At 39.6% G+C, this 25,131-nt stretch overlaps 1 protein-coding gene across 1 annotated transcript in view; it reads right to left on the bottom strand.

The window, feature by feature from the left end:
• Positions 1–12,647, bottom strand: part of SVEP1 (sushi, von Willebrand factor type A, EGF and pentraxin domain containing 1) — a 186,845-nt gene extending 174,198 nt beyond the window's left edge. The window contains exon 1 of the mRNA XM_043453918.1: positions 11,334–12,647. Within this exon, the coding sequence (XP_043309853.1) occupies positions 11,334–11,870 (537 nt within the window). The 5' untranslated portion in view covers positions 11,871–12,647. The remainder of the gene's footprint in view (positions 1–11,333) is intronic.
• Between the last annotated feature and the right edge of the window lie 12,484 nt (positions 12,648–25,131).

A 25,131-nucleotide genomic window follows, 5' to 3' on the forward strand; every position in this document is an offset into this window, starting at 1 on the left:
TAGAAGTATGTGTACTAACTGTATACACATTACCTACATTTTAAATATCACTGGCAATTTTATAAAATTGTATTTTACATTAGCAACCAGGATATCCTATAACCAGTAGAGCAGGATGGACATTAAATAACGAAAACTTCCAGGACCATTTCAGAGGGAACTAATAGTGCAGCAAACTCATGTACCTCAAAATATATTTTCTATACCCACTCTTGAACTGGAAAAATACCCAACTTGAATTTTACTTAGTAAACGACTAAGGGGGCTTCCCAGGTGGCTCAGTGGTAAAGAATCCGCCTGCCAATGCAGGAGATGCAGGAAACATGGGTTTGATCCCTGGGTTGGGAAGATCCCCTGAAAGAGGAAATAGCAACCCACTCCAGTATTCTTGCCTGGAAAATCCCATGGACAGAGGAGCCTGGAGGGCTACAGTCCACAGAGTCATAGAGTTGGACGTGACCAAGTGATATGAGAACAGGCACATGCACACAGATAGATACACACGCGTGTACACACACACACACACACAATGACTAAGTACATTTACTCTATAAACTTTACTCCATAAACGATTCAGTCTTATAATAAGCCCTGCTAAGAACTTTCTTTCAAATGTTTTTTTCTCTATTAATCTCATAGGAAGTTTTGTCCTTAATTTTGAATGACATCTATTTGCAAATCAAGCTACAAAACAAGGTAGCTGTCAACATATTTAGTTATCAGACCCTCTCCTCAAGGTTACAGCTTTCACATTCACTGAAGCTAAGAAGAAAGTATGCTCTGAATTTGAAAAATTGTTATTGCTTGACCCTTTACACAAAGAAATGGCAACTGCTTAAATGACCTCATGACAAAGACAGATAGCAAGGAAGATGAATATTTTAAAAAATCTTTTCATCAGAATAGATTAAGAAAATGCACCTCCTAATGGACTGCAGACTTCATTTTCTTCCCACTATCATTCATTTCAAGTGAAGCACTGTAACAACATTCATGGGCTACAACAACATCTCAGAGAATGTTTCCTATCCACAATTAGCCCCCAAGCTAAAGCAGGTTACTGTATGTAAGCAGATCCTATGCCAGAAATACATTCTTCATACGGCTGGGGAAGATTTAGAGAACAGTCTTAAAAATCTATGGGAAAGACTGAGATAATACAGAACAGGAAATTCCTTTTAATGTAGAAGTCTCTTAACCTGACAGCTTCCTCTGAAAAGTCAAAGGAGAACCACATTTTCCCGAAAGGTTCATTTGGGTTTACTAAACTGACGACAAAATATTGATTATATTTTGTGGGATGCATTTGTTTCCCCGTGATGCTCAGTATAATCTTTTATTTGGGGGTGAATGCCGTATTATTTAGAGGCTTCTGGGAAACTAAGATAAGAAGTTTCTGTTGCCAAAATTTAAACGGATTGCTCAGGAACTTTGATAGCTTTTTTTCTAAAGGAAAAAAAAGTATGATCTAGCACAAGGACAAAGGTATTTTGCAGTTAGGCAAGGCCTGGCTCTGCCATCTTGAGCTGGGTTAGGCCATTTGAGGAAGACACAAAGAGGGATTTCCAGACATTTCTTTGGTCACACACACACACACACTCTTCCTGACACACCGGTTTGGTGAAAACCCCTCATCACTTCCTGAGTATCCACATTCTCCTTCCTCTTCAGTAATAAAACTCCATAAAGCTAAGGATGGGATTGAGACCAGGTTCCCCCCAATGAGATCTCCATGGAAGTATTGTGTGGATTGCTACAGTCTTCTTAAAGAGCAATGTGACTATCTTTGTCCTTTCTTCCTTCTGGGGTGTGGAATGAGCCCCTGATGGTAGGAGCTCCAACAGCCACCTTGGACCATGAGGTAAGCAGAAGATGATAGAGCAGAGGGCTGAAAGCAAGAATTCCGGATCCCTGAAGACAGAGAGCTGCCATATTTCCTCTGACTTTTCTACTCAAGACTTAATTTGAGAGAGAACCAACTGTTTATCATGTTTAAGCCAGTGGTACTTTAGATTTTTCTACTACATCCAGCTAAATTTAATCTTAGCTAATTTACTGGTTAAAAAGCAAGCTCAGAAGACAAACTAGAAGGGATTAAGCCATCTCAGGGTCTGCCAATGATTTGTCCTTGTTATAGTGTGGAACACAATCAAGGATCACAAAATGAAATTATCAGGTGGGGGTGGTTAGTCTCCAAGTCATGTCCGACTCTTGTGACCCCATGGACTATAGCCTGCCAGGCTCTGTCCATGAGATTTCCCAAGCAAGAATACTGGAGTGGGTTGTCAATTCCTTCTCCAGGGGATCTTCCCGACCGAGGGATCAAACCCAGGTCTGTCTCTTGTATTGCAGGTGATTTCCTGCGTTGGAGGCAGATTCTCTACCAAATGAGCCACCAGGGAAACCCAAGTGTCCGGTGCTGATCAGTTGTGAGAAATCACACCCAGAGTCGTTACACATTCCAGTCTGTCAAGAGTAAGGCTCCAAACTCAGAGTTTTAAAAAATGCTAGCTCCTGATTTTAAAATGCCTGCCAAAATTAAAACATATATTAAATATGCATGTATATTTTAAAACACACAAATACATACACACACACACACACACACACAGGCCATATATATATATATATATATCTCACACATATTGAAGGCCAATTGAAAAGCACCCATGGAATGAATACAGCTTTAAAGCCACAGTGTTTGTCTTCTGGGTTAGACTGGCATTATATCTTCTGTAACACTTTCAAAGCTCTGGAGATGGAATTCCCTGCTTCCCCCTGGCTTTTGATGCAACTCAACACATGAAGGTAATATAGTAAGATGTGGGTGGGGGGTGGGGGGAGGGGAGGAGAAAGACCAGATGACAAATCAGATGTCTCGACTGACTCTGCCTTTGGCATTTACATAGCCTTGTAAGTAGCATTTAGCTACCTAACCTCTCCTCGTATCCATGTCTTTTCTGTAAAACTAATTCTGTAAAATCATAACATAAAAGTGCTTTGTAAATTACAGTTCGCTTTACAAATTAAAGGTATATCTGGTCAAGAATGAATACATTTAACAATTCTCCTTCATGGTCATGGTTACAAGAAATCCTCTCTAGCACATTTTTACCACGAGGACACCGGGGGAGGCTTTCCTATCTTTTGACCACAGAAGTGAAGTAGAAAAAGCAGCCTACCCTTCCTCTGTGTTTAAGTATTAAGTCATTGACCAAGTATCTTCATGATGCATTTCAACCAAATGTCATAGAATACTGGTAGCCAATAGTGATGTGTCTTTAACAGTAACACAGATAAACCTTCTGAATACATTTCACAGTGCCCTGTATGCTGGGAATAACAAAACTAATAAAATATGCAGATACTAGACTAAGAAGAAACTGGAATTCATATTTGATCATTATTTGTGCACGTGTCCCTCCCCCTCTCTTCCTGTTTCTCTCCTCCTCTCATGATTTTCAGCACCATCTTTACCTGGGAAATATATAAGAGGTCTGGATCAGTTTAAGCACTGAGGCTCCATTCATGCATTCATTCACATGTCTAACGTACTGACGGGATTACAAAAGAAGTTCCTATAGAAGGCCAAGGCAATATGAAAACTGTTTAAAAGTTTAAGAAGCACAAAAGAGAGACCATTTTCAGAGGCCCATTTAGAAAGATCATCTTTCCAGCATCAGAAAAGAATTTAGCTCCCTCAACAGTGAGAAATTCATGACATTTAAAGCAAGGGTCTCTGATTCTGGAGCAGCTGAATCCACTGTAGACTGAATGACTTCCTCCCACCCTTTCCAACAGGGAAGGAGAACCTACACCTTCCTTATTCCTTCAGCATTCAGGTCATCAGAAAGACTGCTGCACAGACTATTATTGGTTCATTGTATGAAAATAAAATAGTTCTAATTTTATTCATCAGAGTTTTCATCTACTAGCCTCTCACACAACTCCAGGTTTTATCAGAAACATAAAAGCAGATACTTTTTTCCTACGAGGCTGACAGCAGAATACTCCCCAGGTAAAGATGCGAACATGCACCAGTGTAGACATATAATGATGATCTCCTTTCCTTGAAGCTAGAAGGAGTCTCTGCCTATCTATTCCCAGTCTTCTGTCCCTCTAAAGCACAGATTTTTGGAGAGGCAGGCTATTCCCCACCAGAGGATCATATTTCTGGAACTCTGGAGCAAAAAAAGAACTTTTTTTCAAAGGAAGCTCCATACTATGTTTGTATAACAGATAGCCAAAGTGAAGTGGAAGGAGGGGCTCTGATTTTATTACAATGTGAAATGCTCAGATGATGAAGAGTTTTGCATGCAGAAAGGGGTCAACCCAAAAAATACACACTTGAGGAAAGGCAGTTTATAAATGCATGATGGAGAGAAAAACCAAGAAGAAAGGTTGTTCTGAAATAGTCATCCCTTGGAAAGGAAAAGCTGAAGAGCATTTCGTTTATTTTTTAAAAGACTTTCATGTAATTAAGTTCAAGGTGCTAAGTCTTTCCCCTATTCTATTGATTGTGTGTCTGGAAAGATCTGTACTAACTGCCAAATTCACTGCTTTTGTCCTGTACTCTTTGATAAGTGTTGGGTGTGGTCCCCAAGAAAAAAATATCTACACTGCAGTTCATCCATTCAAATAAAGTGCGTCCAAGCATATATTCTCTCATTAAGTAGTACAACTCTGACACCCTATAAAAAATGAAGCAACACTGTTATCTTTTTTGTTTTGTCAATCATATGTACTGACAGATAACAGTAAATTTCAAGTTGGTAAAGAAAATTCTCCATCTCGAGATTTTATATAAGAGGAATAAGATGTCTGAATTGGGAGGGTAGTCATGTACTTGCAAGCGTGTCAATATGTGTATGTTTATGTGTTTGCATATTTGTCTGCCTGTGTTTGTGGCTGTGGATAGCTGTGTGGTCATTCACTTTCAAACGGAAAAGGTCTGAAAAGCTCATTTTCCTGGGGTTTTAAGGTTTGAAAAACCTCAAAAATGTACCTGTGGTTTCCAGTTTCACATCAAGGCTAGATCACAATCAGTTCCAATATCACCATTCTATGCACACAGGGGAACCTAAAAAACTGTCTCATCTCCATGAAAGAAATGTCTCAATTCCCAAATCAAACCGCACAGCTTATCATTTTCAAACTAATCTTGTGATAAAACAGACTTTGATTCCTTTGCCAAAATTCCCATTGAAACTTCTTCTAATGCCATTTCTAACACTGATCATCTTCTATCAAATTTCTTCATGAATATCTCATTTAACTAAACCTAAGCATGCTCATCAGAGGCCTGGCAAAGTTACAATAATGACATGTAGGTTGCCAGGTCAGACAGGAACTGAGTCCAGCTGACCCTCTCCTGCACCTTCTCATAACCCAACCAAAATGAGAAAAGGAAAATAAAGTCAAGGGAAAGTTCAGTTAACACAAACGTTTGAGAAATCCCTGCTTGTTGGATTACAAATGGATCCAGATTGAAGAAAGGCACTGGGACCCCTTCGGCAATTTTACTTTCCAAGACAGGATGTAGTATTTGGAAGGAGAAGGCTGAAGAGTAGGTTTTGAGGAGAGCAGTTCGTACTCAACTCATTATGCATTTAACTGTTTTGGATCAACAATACTGAGAGGCCCTGGGCAGACCTGGCCAAGCCAAACAGAGGAGCTGGTCTATGGCAAGTTCTTCCTGATGCTTCGAGGTTCTTCTCCACTAGGAGTGAAGGCCAGCAGAACTCTGTGGGAGAAGGTGAGGGTGGGATATTTCAAAAGAACAGCATGTATACTATCTATGGTGAAACAGATCACCAGCCCAGGTGGGATGCATGAGACAAGTGCTCCGGCCTGGTGCACTGGGAAGACCCAGAGGAATCGGGTGGAGAGGGAGGTGGGAGGGGGGATCGGGATTGGGAATACATGTAAATCTATGGCTGATTCATATCAATGTATGACAAACCCACTGGAAAAAAAAAATAATAATAATAAAAACAACAACAACAACAAAAAAACTGAGCCTATAAAACTGAACCCTGCCTGGGGCAACTATTAATAGTTCAATACACAGGGAGCATCTTTAGTGAGTTCTTTTCTCTCATAAAGGCCTTTCAAACGTCACAAAACAGGGGAAAAAAACACAAATGAAAAGTAGATTCAATATACTGAAAAATGGTAGATGCTATCATCATAAACAAAATTCAAAGGCATGTGAAGCACAGAGAAAAAATACTTGCTGCAGACTTGGGGACAGAAAGGTTAATATCATTAAAATTTAAAAGAGTATTTACAAATCACTAAGAAAAAGAACCACTTTCAAATAAAAAATGGTTAATAATCCCAAAGTATTTTAATAGGAATTTTTCAAAAAAGCTGTATATGGCCAGTGTATTAAAAAAGTATATGAATGGAGAAGGAAACGGCAACCCACTCCAGTGTTCTTGCCTGGAGAATCCCATGGACAGGGGAGCCTGGCAGGCTATAGTCAACATTATAAAAAAAAAAAAAAAGTATATGAAAAAAGTGTTCAACCTCACTAATAAGAAAGGGCAATATAAAAATGAGATTCTATTTTTCACATATAAATTAGAGGGTCATGTTCAAGTGATACTAAACTGTGTTGGCTGCATCCTAGATATGGACCTAGGCACTGCATGTAGGAGTATAATCTGGTACACATTTTCTGCAGAGCCACTTTGCACAGATATCAAAGGCCTCAAAAACAGGCATCTTTTCTGAAGGAATAATATCCACCAGTTCAGAAATTTGTATTCAGGAAATTATTAGAGATATGAGCAAAGATTTGGTCTCACCGTGTTGCTCTTAACAGCCTGTGCGTGTGTTAATTGCTCAGTGGGTGTCTGACTCAGTGAATCCATGGACTGTAGCCCGCCAGGCTTCTCTGTCCATGGAATTCTCCAGACAAGAGTCTGGAGTGGGTAGCCATTTCCTTCTCCAGGGGGTCTTCCTAACCCAAAGATCGAATTAGGATCTCCTGCACTACAGGTGGAATCTTTACCATCTGAGACACCAGGGAAGCCTGTAACAGCCTAAATACATGATAATAGGTAATTACATGATACAAATAAATGCACATCCTATAATGGAATACTGTGTGGCCATGAAAAATGATAAAGTAGAAATGTATTTCTTATTATGGAAAGAAGACTGCAAAATATGATGGAAAAGTTAAGTTAAAAAAGAGAATACACAATATGATGTTTTTTTGGGTAAACATTATTTATACATGATATATGTATATGTATGAATATATACCTATTACCTGCTGCTGCTACTGCTGCTAAGTCACTTCAGTCCTGTCCGACTCTGTGCGAACCCATAGACGGCAGCCCACCAGGCTCCTCTGTCCCTGGGATTCTCCAGGCAAGAATACTGGAGTGGGTTGCCATTTCCTTCTCCAACGCATGAAAGTAAAAAGTGAAAGTGAAGTCGCTCAGTCGTGTCTGACCTATTACCTAGACAACTGCAAAAAGATCAAGATGGATATGTGCCAAAATATTACAGTGTATTTTCAGAAAATTTTCTGATAATATTTTATCTTCTAAGATAAACACTTATTATAAGTAAAACAAAATGTGTTTTTAAAAAATGAATCAAAGAGAAAAACAAGCATCTAGATATAGAAGTCATGTTTAAAAAATCAACGTTTCTTTACATCAAGAATAATTATTTACTTGCTCATATAACTCAGTAACAAAACAAAATCCAATCCAATCGAAAAGTGTGCCAAAGACCTAAATAGGTATCTCTCCAAAGACATATAGACGGCCAATAGGCACACAATAAGACACTCATCGCCACTAATTGTTAGAGAAATGCAAATCAAAATTACAATGAGGTAACACCTCACTCCAGTCAGAGTGGCCATCATCAAAAAATCTACAAATAGGTGGCACTAGCGGTAAGAGATGTGGGCTGCACATCTGTCATGACATAAGAGACATAAGAGATGTGGGTTGGATCCCTGGGTTGGGAACAATCCCCTTGAGGATGACATGGCAACTCACTCCAGTATTCTTGCCTGGAGAATCCCATGGACAGAGGAGCCTGGTGGGCCACAGTCCATAGGGTCACAAAGAGTCAGACACGACTGAAGTGGCTTAGCACAGCACAACAAATGCTGGAGAGGGCGTGGAGAAAACGGAGCCTTCCAACACCACTGGCGGGAATGTAAGTCAGGGCAGGTGCTATGGAGAACAGAATGGAGGCTCCTTAAACTAAACACCGAGTTGCCATAAGATCCAGAAATCCCACTCCTGGGCATGTACCCAGGCAAAACTATAATTTGAAAAAATACATGCACCTTTATGTTAATAGTAGCACTATTTACAATAAGCAAGACACGGAAACAACCTAAACATCCATCAACAGATGAATGGATAAAGAAGACGTGGTACATGTATACAATGGAATATTACTCAGCCATAAAAAGGGATGCAATAATGCCATTTGCAGCAACATACATGGACCTGGAGACTATCATACTGAGTGAAGTCAGTCAGAAAGAGAAAGACAGCTACCATATGATATCACTTATACATGGAATCTAAAATACAACACAAATGAACATGTCTGTGAAACAGAAACAGACTCACAGATATAAAAGGAAAGACTGTGTTTGCCATGGGGAAGGGAAGTCAGGGAGGGAAGGACTGGGAGTTTGGGATTAGCAAATGTAAACTAGCATATATAGGATGGATTAATAATGAGGTCCTACTGCATAGCATGGGGAACTACATTCAATATCCTGTGATAAACCATAATGGAAAAGAATATGAAAATATATGTATAACTGAGTCACTTTGCTGTATATCAGAAATTAACACAACATTGTAAATCAACTATACTTCAATAAATTTTAATTTTAAAAAATAATTGTTTAACATTTAATTTGAAAAGATGCTATTCATGATAGCAATATTGAATAGAATAAATTTAAGTCTAAATTTGAAAAATACATGCAGGACTTAATTACTAGAAATCTACAACTTTATTGAAGGGTATGAAAAGAACTGGTTAAAAATGGACATACTATAGTCTTGACCTGGAAGGACTATAATTATAAAATGTAAATAATGCCCAAGTTAATTCTATATTTTATATATTGAAATCAAAATCTTGGTTGGTTTCATTTGGAATATATGAAAATGAATTAAAACTTCATATTAAGTAATAAATATATAAGAACTGACTTAAAGAGAAAAAAATAAGAAAATGGAGACTTCTCATGATACGGTATTTAAATAGATTGTAAACTTATAATAATTAAATCACTTTTGCAAAGCTTAAAATTAATAGATAACAGGATGAACTATCCTATCTCCAGGATAATAAAAAATTCATAGAAAGCCGGGAGAAGCTCAAATACCCATAAACTTTTAGTGTATGACAAAAGAGGCATTCAATTAAATTGGAAAAGGATGAATGGCTAGTAAACACATGATGCTGGGGAAACTGGTTAACTATTAAAAAATAAAATTAGATATCTTTGTCATACCATACACTAAAATAAGCTCCTGATAGATTAAACTGTGAGATGAGAAAATACTTCTCTGATATGGGAAATGAGAAAGCCATGCTAAGAATATAAGCAAATGTAGGATCTTAAAGACAAAGTTGGACAGATTTGACTATATACAAATTTAAACCATCCATTTAACCACACTGTGATAAACAAAAGCAAAAGGCAGTGAACTGGAAAAACATTTGCAGCATGTACACAAATAGCTACCAGTCTTACTATATGAAGAGCTTTTACAAATGATCAAACCAACAAACATAGTTGCAAAATGGTCAAAAACAAAGACCAGGTAATCATCAAAGGAAAAATACAAATGTCCAGTAAATGTATTAGAAAATACTCATTCCATAATAAAAATGAAAACAATTGAATTTGCTAAAATGATACCTCGGCTCACCTACCAAATAGGCAAAGACATTAAATATATTGGCACATGTTACTGGTGACCCTGTGGCAAAATTACTGCTCTGGTACTCTGCTGAAGTGAAGTGAAAGTCATTCAGTTGTGTCCAATCCTTTGGGACCCTATGGACTATACAGTCCATGGAATTCTCCAGGCCAGAATACTGGAGTGGGTAGCCTTTCCCAGCTCCAGGGGAATCTTCCCAACCCAGGGATCGAACCCAGGTCTCCCGCATTGCGGGAGGATTCTTTACCAGCTGAGCCACAGGGGAAGCCCAAAAATACTGGGGTGGGTAGCATATCCCCTCCCTAGGGGATCTACAATCTGGGTCTCCTGCATTGCAGGCAGATTCTTTACAAACTGAGCTATGGGGTGGGGGTGGGGGGGGGAAACTCTGCTGATGGGAATGTAAATCTATACAACTCAAGGCAGACCTGGACAAAATGTATCAAGTAATTCACAGATGTTCACATCTCTTAATTTAGCAATTTTACAGAAATTCTTCCTAAGGAAGTAATCAAAGGGGTCTATAAATATTTGTGTTTACAAAAACCTGTGTTCAACAAGAGGTGACAGGTCAAATAGATTAGAGACTATAATAAACTAGCAAGTAAGGTAGGCATATAATAACTACATTATATTAGATACACAATGATATAGATGATTTCATGATATAACAAGTGAAAAATGTAGGCTACAAAACTGCAAGACACTAGTTTGTTTTAAAGTATGAGCAGATGTGCATACTGGGCAAATATTCAATAACATCTAAACAGTGGCTTTTTAAGGGTGATGAGATTAGAGGGTCTCCCCTCCTTTTCCTCCTCTGGTTTCATTCATTCCACACACACTGGCTTGCGATCGTGTGCCCAGATATGCTCCAAATTTTCTTCAAATGAATATGCATTACACTGTAATTGGAAAAAGTTAAATTTTGGCAAAGTAAAAGCCCAGCATCTGAAACTGACTTCCTTCCTTTAAAAGTCTGGTAAAGGACTCAGAGCAACGAAGTGCATATTGAAAGTATAAAACCACATCCCAAAGAACTGGGGAAATGTTCAGGTCACTCCACCTCTTACCTTTAGCGACACTTCCTAAAACATACTCACCTGTTACAGTTTGCCCACAGTTTGTTCCTATGGCAGTGAATGTGAACAGCATCTCAAGGACTCCTTCCTAATAGAGTTCTCAAAGACCACTTAATGAGCCTGACATCTCCTTAAGCCTTTAGAATCCATCCTTCCAAGGGAACCCCCTCCCTCCCACAACAGGATAGGTATGATTCTGACTCTGGAGATGGGGACGCTTGACTTGGGGTGCTACGTCTGGCCCGAGGCTGAGCCCGGCTTAAGGCCGGGCAGGCGGTGGTGGGTGGGAAGGGCACCTTACCGCGGCTTGCTGGAAGGCGCCTTTGGTGTAGGTGCCACCGCCTCGGTAGGTGATGGCCGGAATCTCGCGGCTGAGCAGCGCGCACTTGTGTTGGTGCGCGCGGCGGGAGGAGATGTAATCGACGCGCGGCACCACGTTGTTCTTGGACGAGAAGGTCACGATGGCCACGCGCGTGGCCGTGGACACCACGGGGAAGTCGGACAGCAGCTTGCGGACGAACTTGAGCTCGCTGAGGAAGTTGGCCTGGCCCACGCTGGACGACTCGTCCACCAGGAAGACGAGCTCCAGGCGCTCGCTGAGCTCCCGCAGCCGCCGCACGCGTCGCCGGAAAGCCTGGCCCAGCCGCTCCACTTTGCTCTCCGCGGCCGCCGCGTCCTCGCTGGGCGCGGGCGGCGCGGGCAGCCGCCCGGGGGCTCCGGGCGCCGCCTCGGGGAAGAGGCGGAAGCTGAAATTGCGCGACGGGGACAGCTGCTGAAAGGTCGCCCAGCCTGAAACCAGCGCCAGACCCCAGCAACAAAAGGCCAGGCGCGCCCACATTGCGCTGGAGACGGAGCGGCCGCCCTGAGCGCAGGCGTCTGCCCGGCGCGGAGAGATGCTCGGGCGCCGGGGTCGCCGAGGGGCGTGCGCGGCGCGGGGCGTGGGACGGCGGCCGCGAGCCTCAGCACTCTCTCATCTGACACTGGGGACACAGCCCAGACTCCTCCGGCAGCCCGAGGGTTAGGGAAGGAAGGCGCGCGCTCGCTACCCCTCTCGCTCCCGTCTCTTCTCTCCCCTCACTCCTCCTCCTCCTCCTCGCTCTCCCTGAAGCCTATAAAATGTTTGAAGGCAAGGGGGCAGTCAAGAAGAATCTCCCGCTTCCCTCCTTCTCTCCCTCCTCTGTCTCTCCCTCTCCCCTCGCCTTCCTCTATCTCTGCCTCTATCTCTCTCCTCCCCCTTCTTCTCCTCCCAGGTTCAAGCCAAAGACTCTCGGAGATTCCATGACACCAGAACCCCGCGTCTGTCAGCCTGTCAACATTCCCGCAGCAAGCGCACCAGCGCAGAAGCCCTGATTGATCCCATATGTCTGGCAGGAGCCGCAGAGGAATTCACTGGAGATGGATCCAGATACCGAGAGTGCCACAGTAATTGGAAACACTTTGTAGAGGAAAACACACACGAACTGGCCAGGGAGTTGAAAGCATCCTTTGAAAATTGCTTGCTCACCTTTTGTGTCTCTTTCCCCTTCTCCGGAGAAGCCTCAAAGCCTTCTCCAAGTAGGTGTTTTATTCGACTTTTGTGGTGGGGCTTTCTGATCAGTGGGGGGTGTGTGTGTCCTCTTGAGGAGTCCCCTCTGATCACAATATATAGGGGTTGCATCTACCCCTATGCAATCTATAGAATGAGTGTCGTGGCGCTGCACGCATGCATTTATTTATTCATCCATTTGGTCACCCCTTCATTCATTCAGCAAATATTTTTGAGCACCTGTTGTGTGCTAGGACACCTGGAATATAAGGAAGAACACAAATTGACATAGGTCTTGTCCCCAAGAAACTTACAGGGTAACAAGTGAGATGACCATTAACCAGGTATTTCAGAAATAATGTATATAATTACATCTGACCATGCTAAGTTCTATGAAGATCTTAGGCAGATAGACTTGACCTTGGAAAGGTCAGGGAAGCCTTCACTGAGGACATGAAGTTTGTGCTGAAATCTGACGATGAGTAAGAGTTTCTATCCCCCAGTCCTCTTTCATATGCCCGTGACCTGTTTCAACAGGTGAGACCCATAGAGGCCTACCTCCTTGACTTTAAATGGTATCTAACACATAACTACATACCTACACAGGTTGCCACCTGGGGATAGTTATTTTTCCAAAACAAACCCTGAAAGGGGTAGTGCAAGTGCAAAGAAGGAGTAAAAACTTTGCAAAAGTAATTCTAGTGAGGAGTCAGGAGCCTTGTGCAGATACGTTTCTGCAATTATATAAATCACCTGAACCCAGACACTTCCAAGTCTTAGCTTCAGTTTCCGTATCTGTTTCATGATGGAAATCAATAATCTCAGGATTTCCTTTGTCCCTAATATCAGATGATTTAATTCTATCTGTATTTAATGAAATACCTTCACAGTGTATATAATGGTTGAAGTTTTAGGGCTCTGGAGTCCGTTTTCCTGGAATGAAATCTTGACTCCGCCATTCAGTAGCTGTATGACCTTGACATCAGTTTGCTCATCTGTAAAATGGAGTAATATCAAATAATAGCATATTAGAGTTATTGTGAAGATATCATACAAAGTTCTTGGACTAGCACTTAGGATATAGTATGTAGTCTACAAATGCTGATTGCTATTATTTCCACATTTAATAATGAATACTCCTCAGATCTTTATTTTTCTAGTAATATTTCTTGACCATCTACCATGCCAGAATAGTAGATACTAAGGTATTAAAACTGAATAAGACTCAGTTCCAATCTTCCAGAAGTTCAAAGGCTATCAGAAGAGGGAACAGACTTTGCAAACAATTATAGAGCAGTAGGATGATTGCCAGGATGGGGAATAGGGAGCAAGAAGAAAAAATTCTGTCGTCCTGGATCTTCCCAGGGAATAAGCAAGACCTCATTTGAGCTGAGACTTTTGAAAAAGAGAAAGTCTGTCCAAATTTCATCTACTCTGTGCTATTTCAAATACATCATTAAGAGAGTTAACATTTCAGGGCCTTTATGTGCCAAGCACCATGGCAACTACTATATGTACTCACTCATATATTCCCCACAGCAACCCAGAGAGGTAGATGATTGTTTTAGTACTTTCTGGTTGCAAGCAATAGGCACCCAGCTTCTCCTCACTGTAAACAAGAAGGGATTGCTTGGCCCAAACTGGAGAAAGGGCAAGGGTGGATTTGTCTCAAAAAAGCTTGGAAAAGGGAATCAAGAACGACCTAAGTCTTCCATTTTCCTCTCACTTCTGTTTCTCTTAGAATGTTAGATTTAGTTTGTGTCTTCAGATATATGAACTGAAAAGAAAAGACGTTTCCCCAGGAGCTCAAGTTAAAAACAATTCAACAAAAAACAATCACCACTATGATCATAGAGAAAGATGTCATTGACGCACGCATGGGTTACATGCCCATCCCTAGCCCAACACTGGGGAGGACATGTGCTGTGCTTAGTCGCTCAGTCATGTCCGACTCTTTGCGACTCCATGGACTGTAGCCCACCAGGCTTCTCTGTCCATGGGGATTCTCCAGGCAAGGATACTGGAGTGGGTTGCCATGCCCTCCACCAGAGGATCTTCCCAACCCAGGGACTGAACCCAGATCTCCTGCACTGCAGGCAGAGTCTACTGTCTGAGCTACCAGGGAAGTGGTGGAATGCATGGACCATTATAATTGCCCTAACTTAGGTCATATGTTTACTGTGGCAGAGACTCATAGTCACCTATCTAGTACATCTCTTCTAGAAGGGTCTAGTAGAGAAATATAGCTGAGTTTTTGCTGGGCACAAAATTATCCAAAATGAAGATGTACACATCCCAGCTTCCATTGCAGATGGATGCAGCCATGTAGCTAGGTTCTGGGCAATGATATACAAATCCTGGTTTTGTGTGGCAGCTTCAGAAAACCTCTTTAAAAGACTGCTGCTCCTTTTGTCTGTTGTCTCTTCCTTTCATCCCTTATTCCATTTTCGACCTGGAACGTGAACGTGGTGGCAGACCTCTAGCAGCCATCCTGGATCATGAGAATAATGGCCACATTCAAGCAACAGGTGAGTAGTAATCTAGAAAGAGCATGGATCCCTGCACACTTCACAGAGCAGAACCACCACACTCATCTCAGATTGACTATCTACCCCTTTTGAGTTTTCCTATTACATTCAGCTGAACTTGATCCTATATAATAAACTCAAACCTGGAGCCATAGAAGCTATCCTCTCAATACATGCTTTCATAAATGCTATGGGAGAGAAAAGAGGACATAATGAATTACTCACTACTCCCAAACACATCACTTGTTTCATTTCATTGCCAAAAAAAGATGTATGGCCATGTATAATTCCAAAGGTTGTGACGTACAATCTTAACATTGCTCTAGAAATCAGCTAGAAATATTTGGTGAACACAGCAAACAATTACAATCTTGAGTCACATGAAATGGGAAAACAGCTGAGTTCAAAAAGAAAAATCAAGAAAATTCTGGGAAGCTTAATCTGCCCTAATTTTTAGGAGATTCCTGTAGAAAAGAGTTAAAAATCAGTTTTCGCAAGGACTTTCTGATCTTTGGTTGGGGATAGTAAATTCACGTGGTGCCTGCTGTATCTTCTATAACTATGGTGAAGTACTTAGAAGTGGTCAACTCTAGCAGAAGTTTGTAATTGAGCAACTGTGGGCATTTGATAAAATTCTTCTTTTCTACATTTTTCATTCCAGCTCTTCTTGGAATTTTTGTCTTTTTTTGGCACCAAAAAAAAAAAAAACCACCCAATTATACTAAAATAGTTATTAAAATGTTCTTTAAAATTATATTTGTCATATAGTAAGTGTATTTGTTTAAATACCCTATTAAATAATATTACCAATCAACTATTCTAGTAAATGCCTTGTTTTCAAAGTGTTGATGAAGTAATGATATTCTGCTATGGATCTAGGTGCATTTAAAGTTTCCTGAATAATTCTGACACATGCCCTAGGGGCAAGAGCATAAGACCAATATACTCTGGCATTGTGTATTTCCAATGAGCTAAACAGTCAGGTCTACGTTACCTATGCTTGTGATAAGGAGTGGAAACTTAGAGAAATCTTGCCTGTATGTTATCAAGATTACTGCTCTGCGCCTGGTACTGCCCCCCAGGGCTCTCTAGTGTGTTATGCTCTTTGGTCTAAAGCAGTGATTCTCCTGGGGGGTGACTTCACCGACTTCACCTCACCGACTTCCCCACCCCTACCACCAGGGAAGACCAGGAAATGTTTGGAGATATCTGTGTGTGAGGGGGGAACAGTGCTACCAGCATCTAGTGTAGAGGTGGGGAATGCAACTAAACATCCCATGATGCATGGGACAGCTCCCACAACCATCCAGCTCAATGTGTCAGGAGGGCCGAGGCTCAGAAACTCTGACCTGTATGCCAATTAACAGGCACAAAATAAGATAAACTTCCACTATAGGAAGTAAGTCAGAGAGAGAAAGACAAATGTCATGTGGTATCACTTATATGTAGAATCCAAAATATGACCCAAATGAACTTACCTATGAAACAGAAACAGAATCATGGACGGAGAGAACAGACTGGTGGTTGCCAAGTGTTAGGGAAATTAAAATGGAGAAAGCCTTCAGAAGCAGGAGAGCAAGCCTTTGATATGCTTCTGATCTACCTGGACCCTGCTTGGATTCCATGCTTACATGCAAGCATAGTAAGTCAGGCAGCACCTTAGATAAGAAAGGGAGTGGGTCTTGGAATTCTTGAGCCCCTGGAGGTCTGGCCAGCCCCCTGGGTTCTAATGAAATGCTATGATTCACAAAGTTAAACAAACAGCATTGTAAAAAGGTTTAAGTAAAAACAGAGCTGAAGTTTTGCACATAAATCAGTTTGCAGCCCGGGATTATAAGCAGGAGCCCATCAAACTTTAATTTGAAGTCTCACCTGTTGGGTCAATACACCGCCTGGGACCTTTTCTCAATTGGGACTCCAGTTTGCTGCTAATGAGAGACTTCCCAGGGCTGTTTAAAATCTGGATGTTGGTCGGCCCAATTGCTGATATATGTGCTGTTACTTTTCTCTATTGTTTCTATTTCTCTTCTTTTAATGACTGTATATTAAAATTAAGTCAATTAATCCTCTACTAAATATTGAAATTGTTTATGTGTGTGACGAGTGGTTTCTTTTGTTAACGAGTCCTTCAAACCTAAAACAAAAGTAAAACCTGCAGCAAAACACAAGAGGTTAGGGGAAGGATGGAGTGGGACGTTGAGGTCAACAGATGTAAGCTTTTATATATATAGTGAATAAACAACAAGGTCCTACTATACATAGCACAGAGAACTATATTTAGCATCCTATGTTAAACCATAATGGAAAAGAATATTAAAAAGAATGTATGTTATATATGTATTGAATCACTTTGCTGTAACAGCAATAACTAACACAACATTGTAAATTAACTATACTTCAATTGAAAAAAAAAACTTCCACTCAAGAAAAAATTAAGACTGAGAAGCAACCTAAAAGTACTGAAATGACACCATAGCCAGACTAAGAAAAACGACCTGGGATTCGTCTCATGACATAAAGACTTCTGTGAGAAAGCAATGTGTGTTGGTGGTGTAAGGGATGGGGGATATGTTATATTTTTCTTGCTAGCTGCACATTGATAAACAAGAAACTGAACTTCAATCCCTGCCTATCCCATGGGACTTTCATTAGGGACATCCACCTCCACTCCACCCTTCAGAGCAACCATCTTCCTGAATTAAAGCAGGTGCTGTAAAAAGACAGGATGGATTTAAGGTAGGGGAGATGGAAGGAGAAAGAAGAAAGCAGAGAGTGGTGCTAGCAAAATGTCCTTCTGAGATGTCAAGAATCAAGTCCAGTTACTGGAAGCAGAGGGAGGAAAAGTTTCACTTTCCAGGCCTGCTGGGCACGGGGTCTTGTTTTAAAATCTGTCACACAGTGTTAGTGAACCACAGCGACAGGCAGTAGGGACAGGAGGAAGATGCCACCTGGTGACCGTATTTTATAAGACTATCTTTCAGTTGGGAATTTAATAAACAACATTCTCCCCTGTACAGCGATCATTTAAGTAGAATTATCTGAAGATGGAGTTCATGATGGAAAAGTCCTAGCAGTGGACATTGTAAGCAATTAGACAATTAAATAAATAAAAATAAATGTTGTCAATCTGACTTTAACACTTTGTGGTAGTTGTTGTTTAGTCGCTAAATCCTGTCTGATTCTCTTGCAACCCCATGGACTGTAGCCCACCAAGCTCTTCTCCACGGGATTATACAGGCAAGAATGTTGGAGTGGGTTGCCATTTCCTTTTCTAGCAAATCTTCCTGACCCAGGGATTGAACCCATGTCTCCTGCATTACAGGCAGACTCTTTACTGCTAAACCACTATGGAGGCCCAGTTTTAGCACAAAATACAGATTTAAAAAATGTTTAAATACATATCATTTTATGTGCTTATTTCATTTAATCTTGCCATAAATCCTCAAATAAATATAATGGGCATTCCATTTCTATAGGTGAAGAAATAGAGCTTATGAGGTGGCTGTAATGTCTGGAAATAGAAACGGTTTATTGCTATTACATTTTAATGCCTGGCATGTTAAACATGTTGGCTCTTGCTAGCAATGCAAGCTTGCAGTGAAGGTGGTAATTAACACATCATTTGTGTCCATCACTGCATCGGTATCTACAGAGCACTGCCTTAGATAACCTGATCTCAAACATGACTCTTTATCCTCGAACCTATCCTCAGCTAAACTTATACATCTTGAACTGGTGAAAGGCACATGGATTGAGAATTTTTCATGTGGTAACAAAAGGTACCCCCAGTTTCTAGAATGCTCTGGGACTATTATGTTTACAGTGACCATTGTCTTTACTTCTTCAGAGATAGTCATCCACAAAAGAGCATGCCCAAAATATTGCCTGTGTCCTTGAATTTGTGAACCAACTTTCCAAAGGTACTCTTCCAGAAGGACATGCGCTGAAGGACCCTAGATTCACTGACGGGACCATCCCTCATGCTCACTTAGAAGTAAGAGCTTAATGTGTTCATCTTTCATCATTTTCAACCTGTAAAAAATAGAACAGTATCATTTATATTTATAGACATTATATCCAAGGTCAAGGCTCGAACCAAACTCAGTTTGTGATCTTCACCATAATTCTGGAGGTTGCTCTGCTAAAAACAAACAGTAATAATGATAAAAGTTTTTAAAAGGCACATTCTCTTTATCTCTTTTTTTTCCTCCCACCAGTGTGTGGAAGACAGAAAGATCAGAAAAGATGATTAATTTCCTATTGACAAACTGTGACATTACCACTCCCATGTGGAGGCAGCCATAATTATAGTTACTTTATAAAATTTATTTTTAAATTATCATGCAGTAAAATTGACTTTTAGCGGGTGTACAGTTCTATGAATTCAAACACACACATAGATTCATTTAACCACACCCACAATCAGGATACAAAGTAGTTCCATCACTCCAAAATGCTCACTTTTGTAGTTACACTGTCTCCTGACTCCTAACTGGCAACGCAACTGATCTCTCCATTACTGTGCTTTTATCTTTTCAAGAATCATATAATTGGCTTCATATAGTATGCAATTTTCTGAGATTAGTTTCTTCTCATTTGGCAAAATAACTTTGAAATTCACCTAAGTTTGTGTACAGGTTTTTGTGTGAACTTAAATTTTTATTGACTTAGGATAAATACCCAGAGATAGGATTACTAGGTCATATGGTAAAGAATGTTCAGTGTTACAACAAACAGCCAAGATATTTTTCAGGGTGCTGCATGTAGCCTTGCTCACTCACAATGGAAATGTATGAGTTCTAATGGCTCAGCATCCCATTCAGCACTTGGTATTGTGTGTGTGTGTGTGGATACATGTACATATTTGCTTGGGTATGTATTTATTATATATATAAATCTAGATTGATAGTACTCCTCTTTTTCTATTATCTTGAATCCATTATTGAGCCCATTCAGTAAACTTTAAATTCCAGTTATTATATTTTTCAGTTCTACAATTTTCACTTGATTCTTCTTTGTATCTTGCCTGAAGTTTGAGAAAATACAAAAACAGGGGGAGGAAAACCACACACACACATACTCTTTTCCACTCTAAGCCTGAACTCGAATGCCTCTTGTGAATCTCTCTCTTTGAGCACCCATGCCTACTTGTGGCTTCAGACTAGAGTACTGAGCCACAAGGAATTTCAGAGGGGGTAAAATGGTAAACTCACTGCTGATTCAGTGATATTTTAAATTCTGGTCTTCTCCCCCAAGTCCCCTGCTTTATTAACTTTTCTGAGTCCTCAAATAGTGGTTACATGCACCCTCTAGATTTTATAGTTGCCATTAGATAGGGTGGAATATACTTATACCATCTTACTACTTAGAACTAGTATCACTGTGTGTGTACATCCTCAGTTGTTCACTTTACAGTTAAATAACAATTTTATTTTCCTTTACTACTCTTACCAAGGTGATCTGTTCATTTAAACTTTCACACTTCTTAAGAAAGTCTTAGTAATTTACATTCTAAGTTAGGAAATCGTCCTTAATTTAAGTGTAGATTTTAAAATTATTAACTAAAAAGTTTAAGTAGCATACCTTTTCAATTATTATATTCTCCTCCATATATATGGTATTATTTAGCTTCTTTCCAATGTTACACATTGGTCATTTTACTTTTTCCCCTCTTGATATTTTCATAAACATTTTATCTATTTCGTGGTGCTTTTTAGGGACCCAGTGCTTGGACTCCTTGTTTTCTGATACATTAATTTATGCTTTTATCCTGAATAATATTTTATAGTTCCTTGAGTCCTTTATTTATTATCATTTATTGTCTCTTATGGCAACCCACTCCAGTATTCTTGCCTGGAGAATCCCATGGACAGAGGAGCCTGGTGGGCTACAGTCCATGGAGTCGGACACGACTGAGCGACTTCACTCACTTTATTGTCTCTTAAATAGAGCTCTTAAAGATGTCATTCCTACTGAGTATAACTTTAGCTAAACCTCACGTGCAGTGTCATTATTGTTTTCTGTGTGTGTTGGAGGGCTTAGTCACTCAGTTGTATCCAACTCCTTGTGACCCCTTGGACTGTAGCCCACCAGGCTCCTCTGTCCATGAGATTCTCCAGGCAAGAATACTGGAGCGGGTTGCCCTGCCCTTCTCCAGGGGATCTTCCCAATTCAGGGATCGAACCCAGGTCTCCTGCATTGCAGACGGACTCTTCACCATCGGAGCCACCAGGGAAGCCCCACTGTTTTCTATGCAACATATAATTAGATTTTGATTTCTTCTTTGGTCCAGAAATTATTAAGTGGGAAATTTCTTTTCTTTTTAAGTTATTATTTTAACTCTGAGTATTTGTTTGTATATTTTGTTAAACTATTTTAAAATGAATTTTCAAGTTTACTTCATTGGGGTCAGAGAATAGGACTGTACATTTTTGTTCTTATTAAAATTTCTTATGACCTAATATATGACACACAGTAAAACATACCATTAGATTTTGAAAAAAAAGATAAGCAGTTTTTTGTAAGATATAAATTATTCTGTCTTATAAATCAACGTTATTGTATACATTATTCAAACTCCCCATATCCCCATTTACGTTAATCTAGTCCATCTGTTTAAGACTGAAAGTATGTTAAAATCTGGTACAGTCATTTTTGACAATTTTTAAAAATATTTTTAGGGTTTGCTTTGTATTTCTGTGATATATTAAATTTTACCCATACATATTTTAAAAGTTGTATTCTCGGTGAATAAATATCTACTGATAAACAAGTTAACTACAACTTCAACAACATAAAATCAGCCTCTATTCACTGAATACATATATTTACCTTGAATTTCACTATGTCTAGATGATGCCTCAGCTTCACTATAATTATCATCAACATGATTAGCATCACTGTTTTTAGTTTGCTTGCTATTTCCTTACTCAGTCTTTTTTAATCTCCTTTTTAAGTCTGTTTCTCTTTGAAATGCCTTTGGAGGAGGAGATTAGAATTCTGATGCATTGAGTAAGTGAGTGAAAGTCACTCAGTCGTGTCTGACTTTTTGCAACCCCATGACTATATAGTCCATGGAATTCTCCAGGCCAGAATACTGGAGTGGGTAGCTTTTCCCTTCTCCAGGGGATCTTTCCAAGCCAGGAATACGAACCCAGGTCTCCCACACTGCAGGCGGATTCTTTACCAGTTGAGCCACAAGGGAAGCCCAAGAATACTAGAGCTGGTAGCCTATCCCTTCTCCAGTGGCTCTTCCTGACCCAGGGATGGAGCCCAGGTCTCCGGCATTGCAGGTGGATTCTTTACCAACTGAGCTATCAGGGAAGCCCCAAGCATCTGATGCATTAAAGAGACAAATATGAATTAAATCATGAAGAAACCAGAAGATATAAATGAACATTTCTAAGATTGTAGCATGTAAAAAGTTTTAAGCATGTAAACAAAGGAATAAATCACAAAAAGAACCATTAATTTATTTGACCACATAGTCATTAACACTTTTATCATCATAAAATATCATAAACAATTTATAAGGACAATGACAAATTGGAAAATGGCAGAAAAAAAATCTTATCATCTTTATATATAATGCATTCTTATAAGTCTACATTAGCAAGGCAATTAAGAATATAGACAAAGAATAATGAAAAAGAAAAAAAAAGAATAATGAAAAAGAAATTCTGAGAAGAATAAATGCAGATAGACACCAGGCATATAAAAAGCTATGGAGCCACATTTATAATTGTGGAAATATGCATTATAGCAAAAACAATAAACTTTTTTTTTTTGCATTTCACGTTGGCAAAAATCGATGAGTATATATTCAACCTTGGAACTGGCTAAGGCTGGGTTGGCAGACACATAGCACATATGCTTTTATTCTTCCGTCCCCCATTGAGGTTAAACACCACTTATTTATTTTAGCATTCTTTACTGCTGGATCCAGATGTGGTCTTACAGTCCTTCCCATCAAGAAGTACCAGGTCACCACTATTAACTCTAGATGGAATGTATTTGCCATTCCTAAAGTTTGATAAAAGTAGAACTATTCTACATGGTTAGCCCTTGGCCGCCTAATTCAACAATATGATTCTTTTTAAGGTATAATAATGATCATATAGGGCTTCTGAGTTGGATCTAGTGGTAAAGAACCTGCCTGCCAGTGCAGGAGACCTAAGAGGTGACTTCGATCCCTGGGTCGGGAAGATCCCTTGCAGAAGGAAATGGCAACACACTCCAGTATTCTTGCCTAGAGAATTCCATTGACAGAGGAGCCTGGTGGGCTACCACCCATGGGGTCGCAAAGAGTCGGACATGACAGAAGCGACTTAGCACATTACAGCAGTGATCATATATCATATATCACATATATGATCACAACAGTTATCATATATCCTTTACCTAGGATTCCTTTCCAAGGAGATAATCAGAAATGAGCACACACACATTTATGTACAAGGCTGGAGTTTACAGTACTAATTATAAAAGTAAAATGTTGGGGATATTGGAAATAATTCTAACATATAATAATAGAATGGTTAAAGCATATTAAATACATAAAAAGAAAATCTAAACATTATGCTTATATTTTCAAAAAATTTAATGTTATAAAAATACTCAATACAACCTGTTAAATTGGGCTGGGGAGGCTGAAAAACTTGTTATGTGAATTTTTAAAAAAAATACGCACATAGAAAAATATAACAAAAGGAAACATACAAATATGCAATAATGTTTATCTTAGAGCAGTAGCTATCAACTCTTCTTTTATTCATTATATTTTAAGGGGGTGGAAAGACAGACTCTAACTCATCATAGGGGAGTAGCAAGACCACATGGCAGAAAATCATGTGGAAGGAAAATATTATTATGGAACTCTTTGAAAAATATATTGCTACTCAATATTAGAAGCAAATCTGTAATTTTTAGGAATCTCCCACCCGCTCTTTCAATTGCCAGCCTCCTACTTGAGAATTCTAATTCTTCAAAGAGCTTTAATATATTCAGTGGGTCTTAAGCCAATGTAAAGTCTAAAAACTAGGAACTTCTCTCTTATTTCACTACTTGATAAAGAACCAATTTGCAGTAGCACAATTTATCCCTTATGGAATGTGATTTGATCTCAGACTTACAATGTTTGCAAACTTGTACAGTTTAAAATGAAGCAACATACTCCGCTAATTTCTGTTTATCCTGTTAATTCTTGCATTGTTTTCCTCCAGCCAGATGTTTCTTATGCTTAATTTGCCTAACAACATTCAGACTAGAAAACCATTCTAGCATTCAAATGATGAACCAACATACCCACATTCCATATCCTTGGCTCTTTCTAGGTCTTGCATTTTTCAACATCCTTAATTTCTATTGAACCCAGATGGAATCTATGTTTGTCAGGAAAGAAAGAAAACAAAACATGTGACAGCACTTTATATTTTTCCGTGTTATGTGGAAAAGGCCTAAAGATATATAGTCTTAAAATTATGCTAGTTTGAGTGGTTTTTAAGATCATATCTCCAGACTCAAAGCCGTAATACTCCTAGAAGAAAACATAGGTAGTACACTCAGTAATGCAGGTCTTAGGAACATATTTTAGGATCTGTCTCCTTAGAGAAGAGAAAATTAAGCAAATGGGACATAAGCAAAATTAAAAAGTTTTGCACAGTGAAGGAAACCTTCAACAAAACAAAAAGGCAACCTACTGAATAAGAGAAGATATTTGCAAATGATAAGGGGTCAATATCCCAATTATATATAAAGAACTCATACAACTCCATATAAAAAAAAAACTAACATCCCAATTAAAAAATGGGCAGAAAAGCTGAAGAGGCATTTTCCTGAAAATATGCAGATGGTCAATAGGTATATGAAAAGATGCTCAACATCACTAATCATCGGGGAAATGCAAATCAAAACAGCAAAGAGATATCACCTCATACCTGTCAGAATGGTTATTATCAAAAAGACCAGAAATAACAAGTGGTGGTAAGGTGTCAGGGAATGTTTAACGGGAGGATTCCTACGTGCTGTCTCTCATGAATCCTTTGTCC

The sequence above is a fragment of the Cervus canadensis genome, chromosome 30, assembly GCF_019320065.1.
Source record: "Cervus canadensis isolate Bull #8, Minnesota chromosome 30, ASM1932006v1, whole genome shotgun sequence".
Classification (NCBI taxonomy): domain Eukaryota; kingdom Metazoa; phylum Chordata; class Mammalia; order Artiodactyla; family Cervidae; genus Cervus; species Cervus canadensis.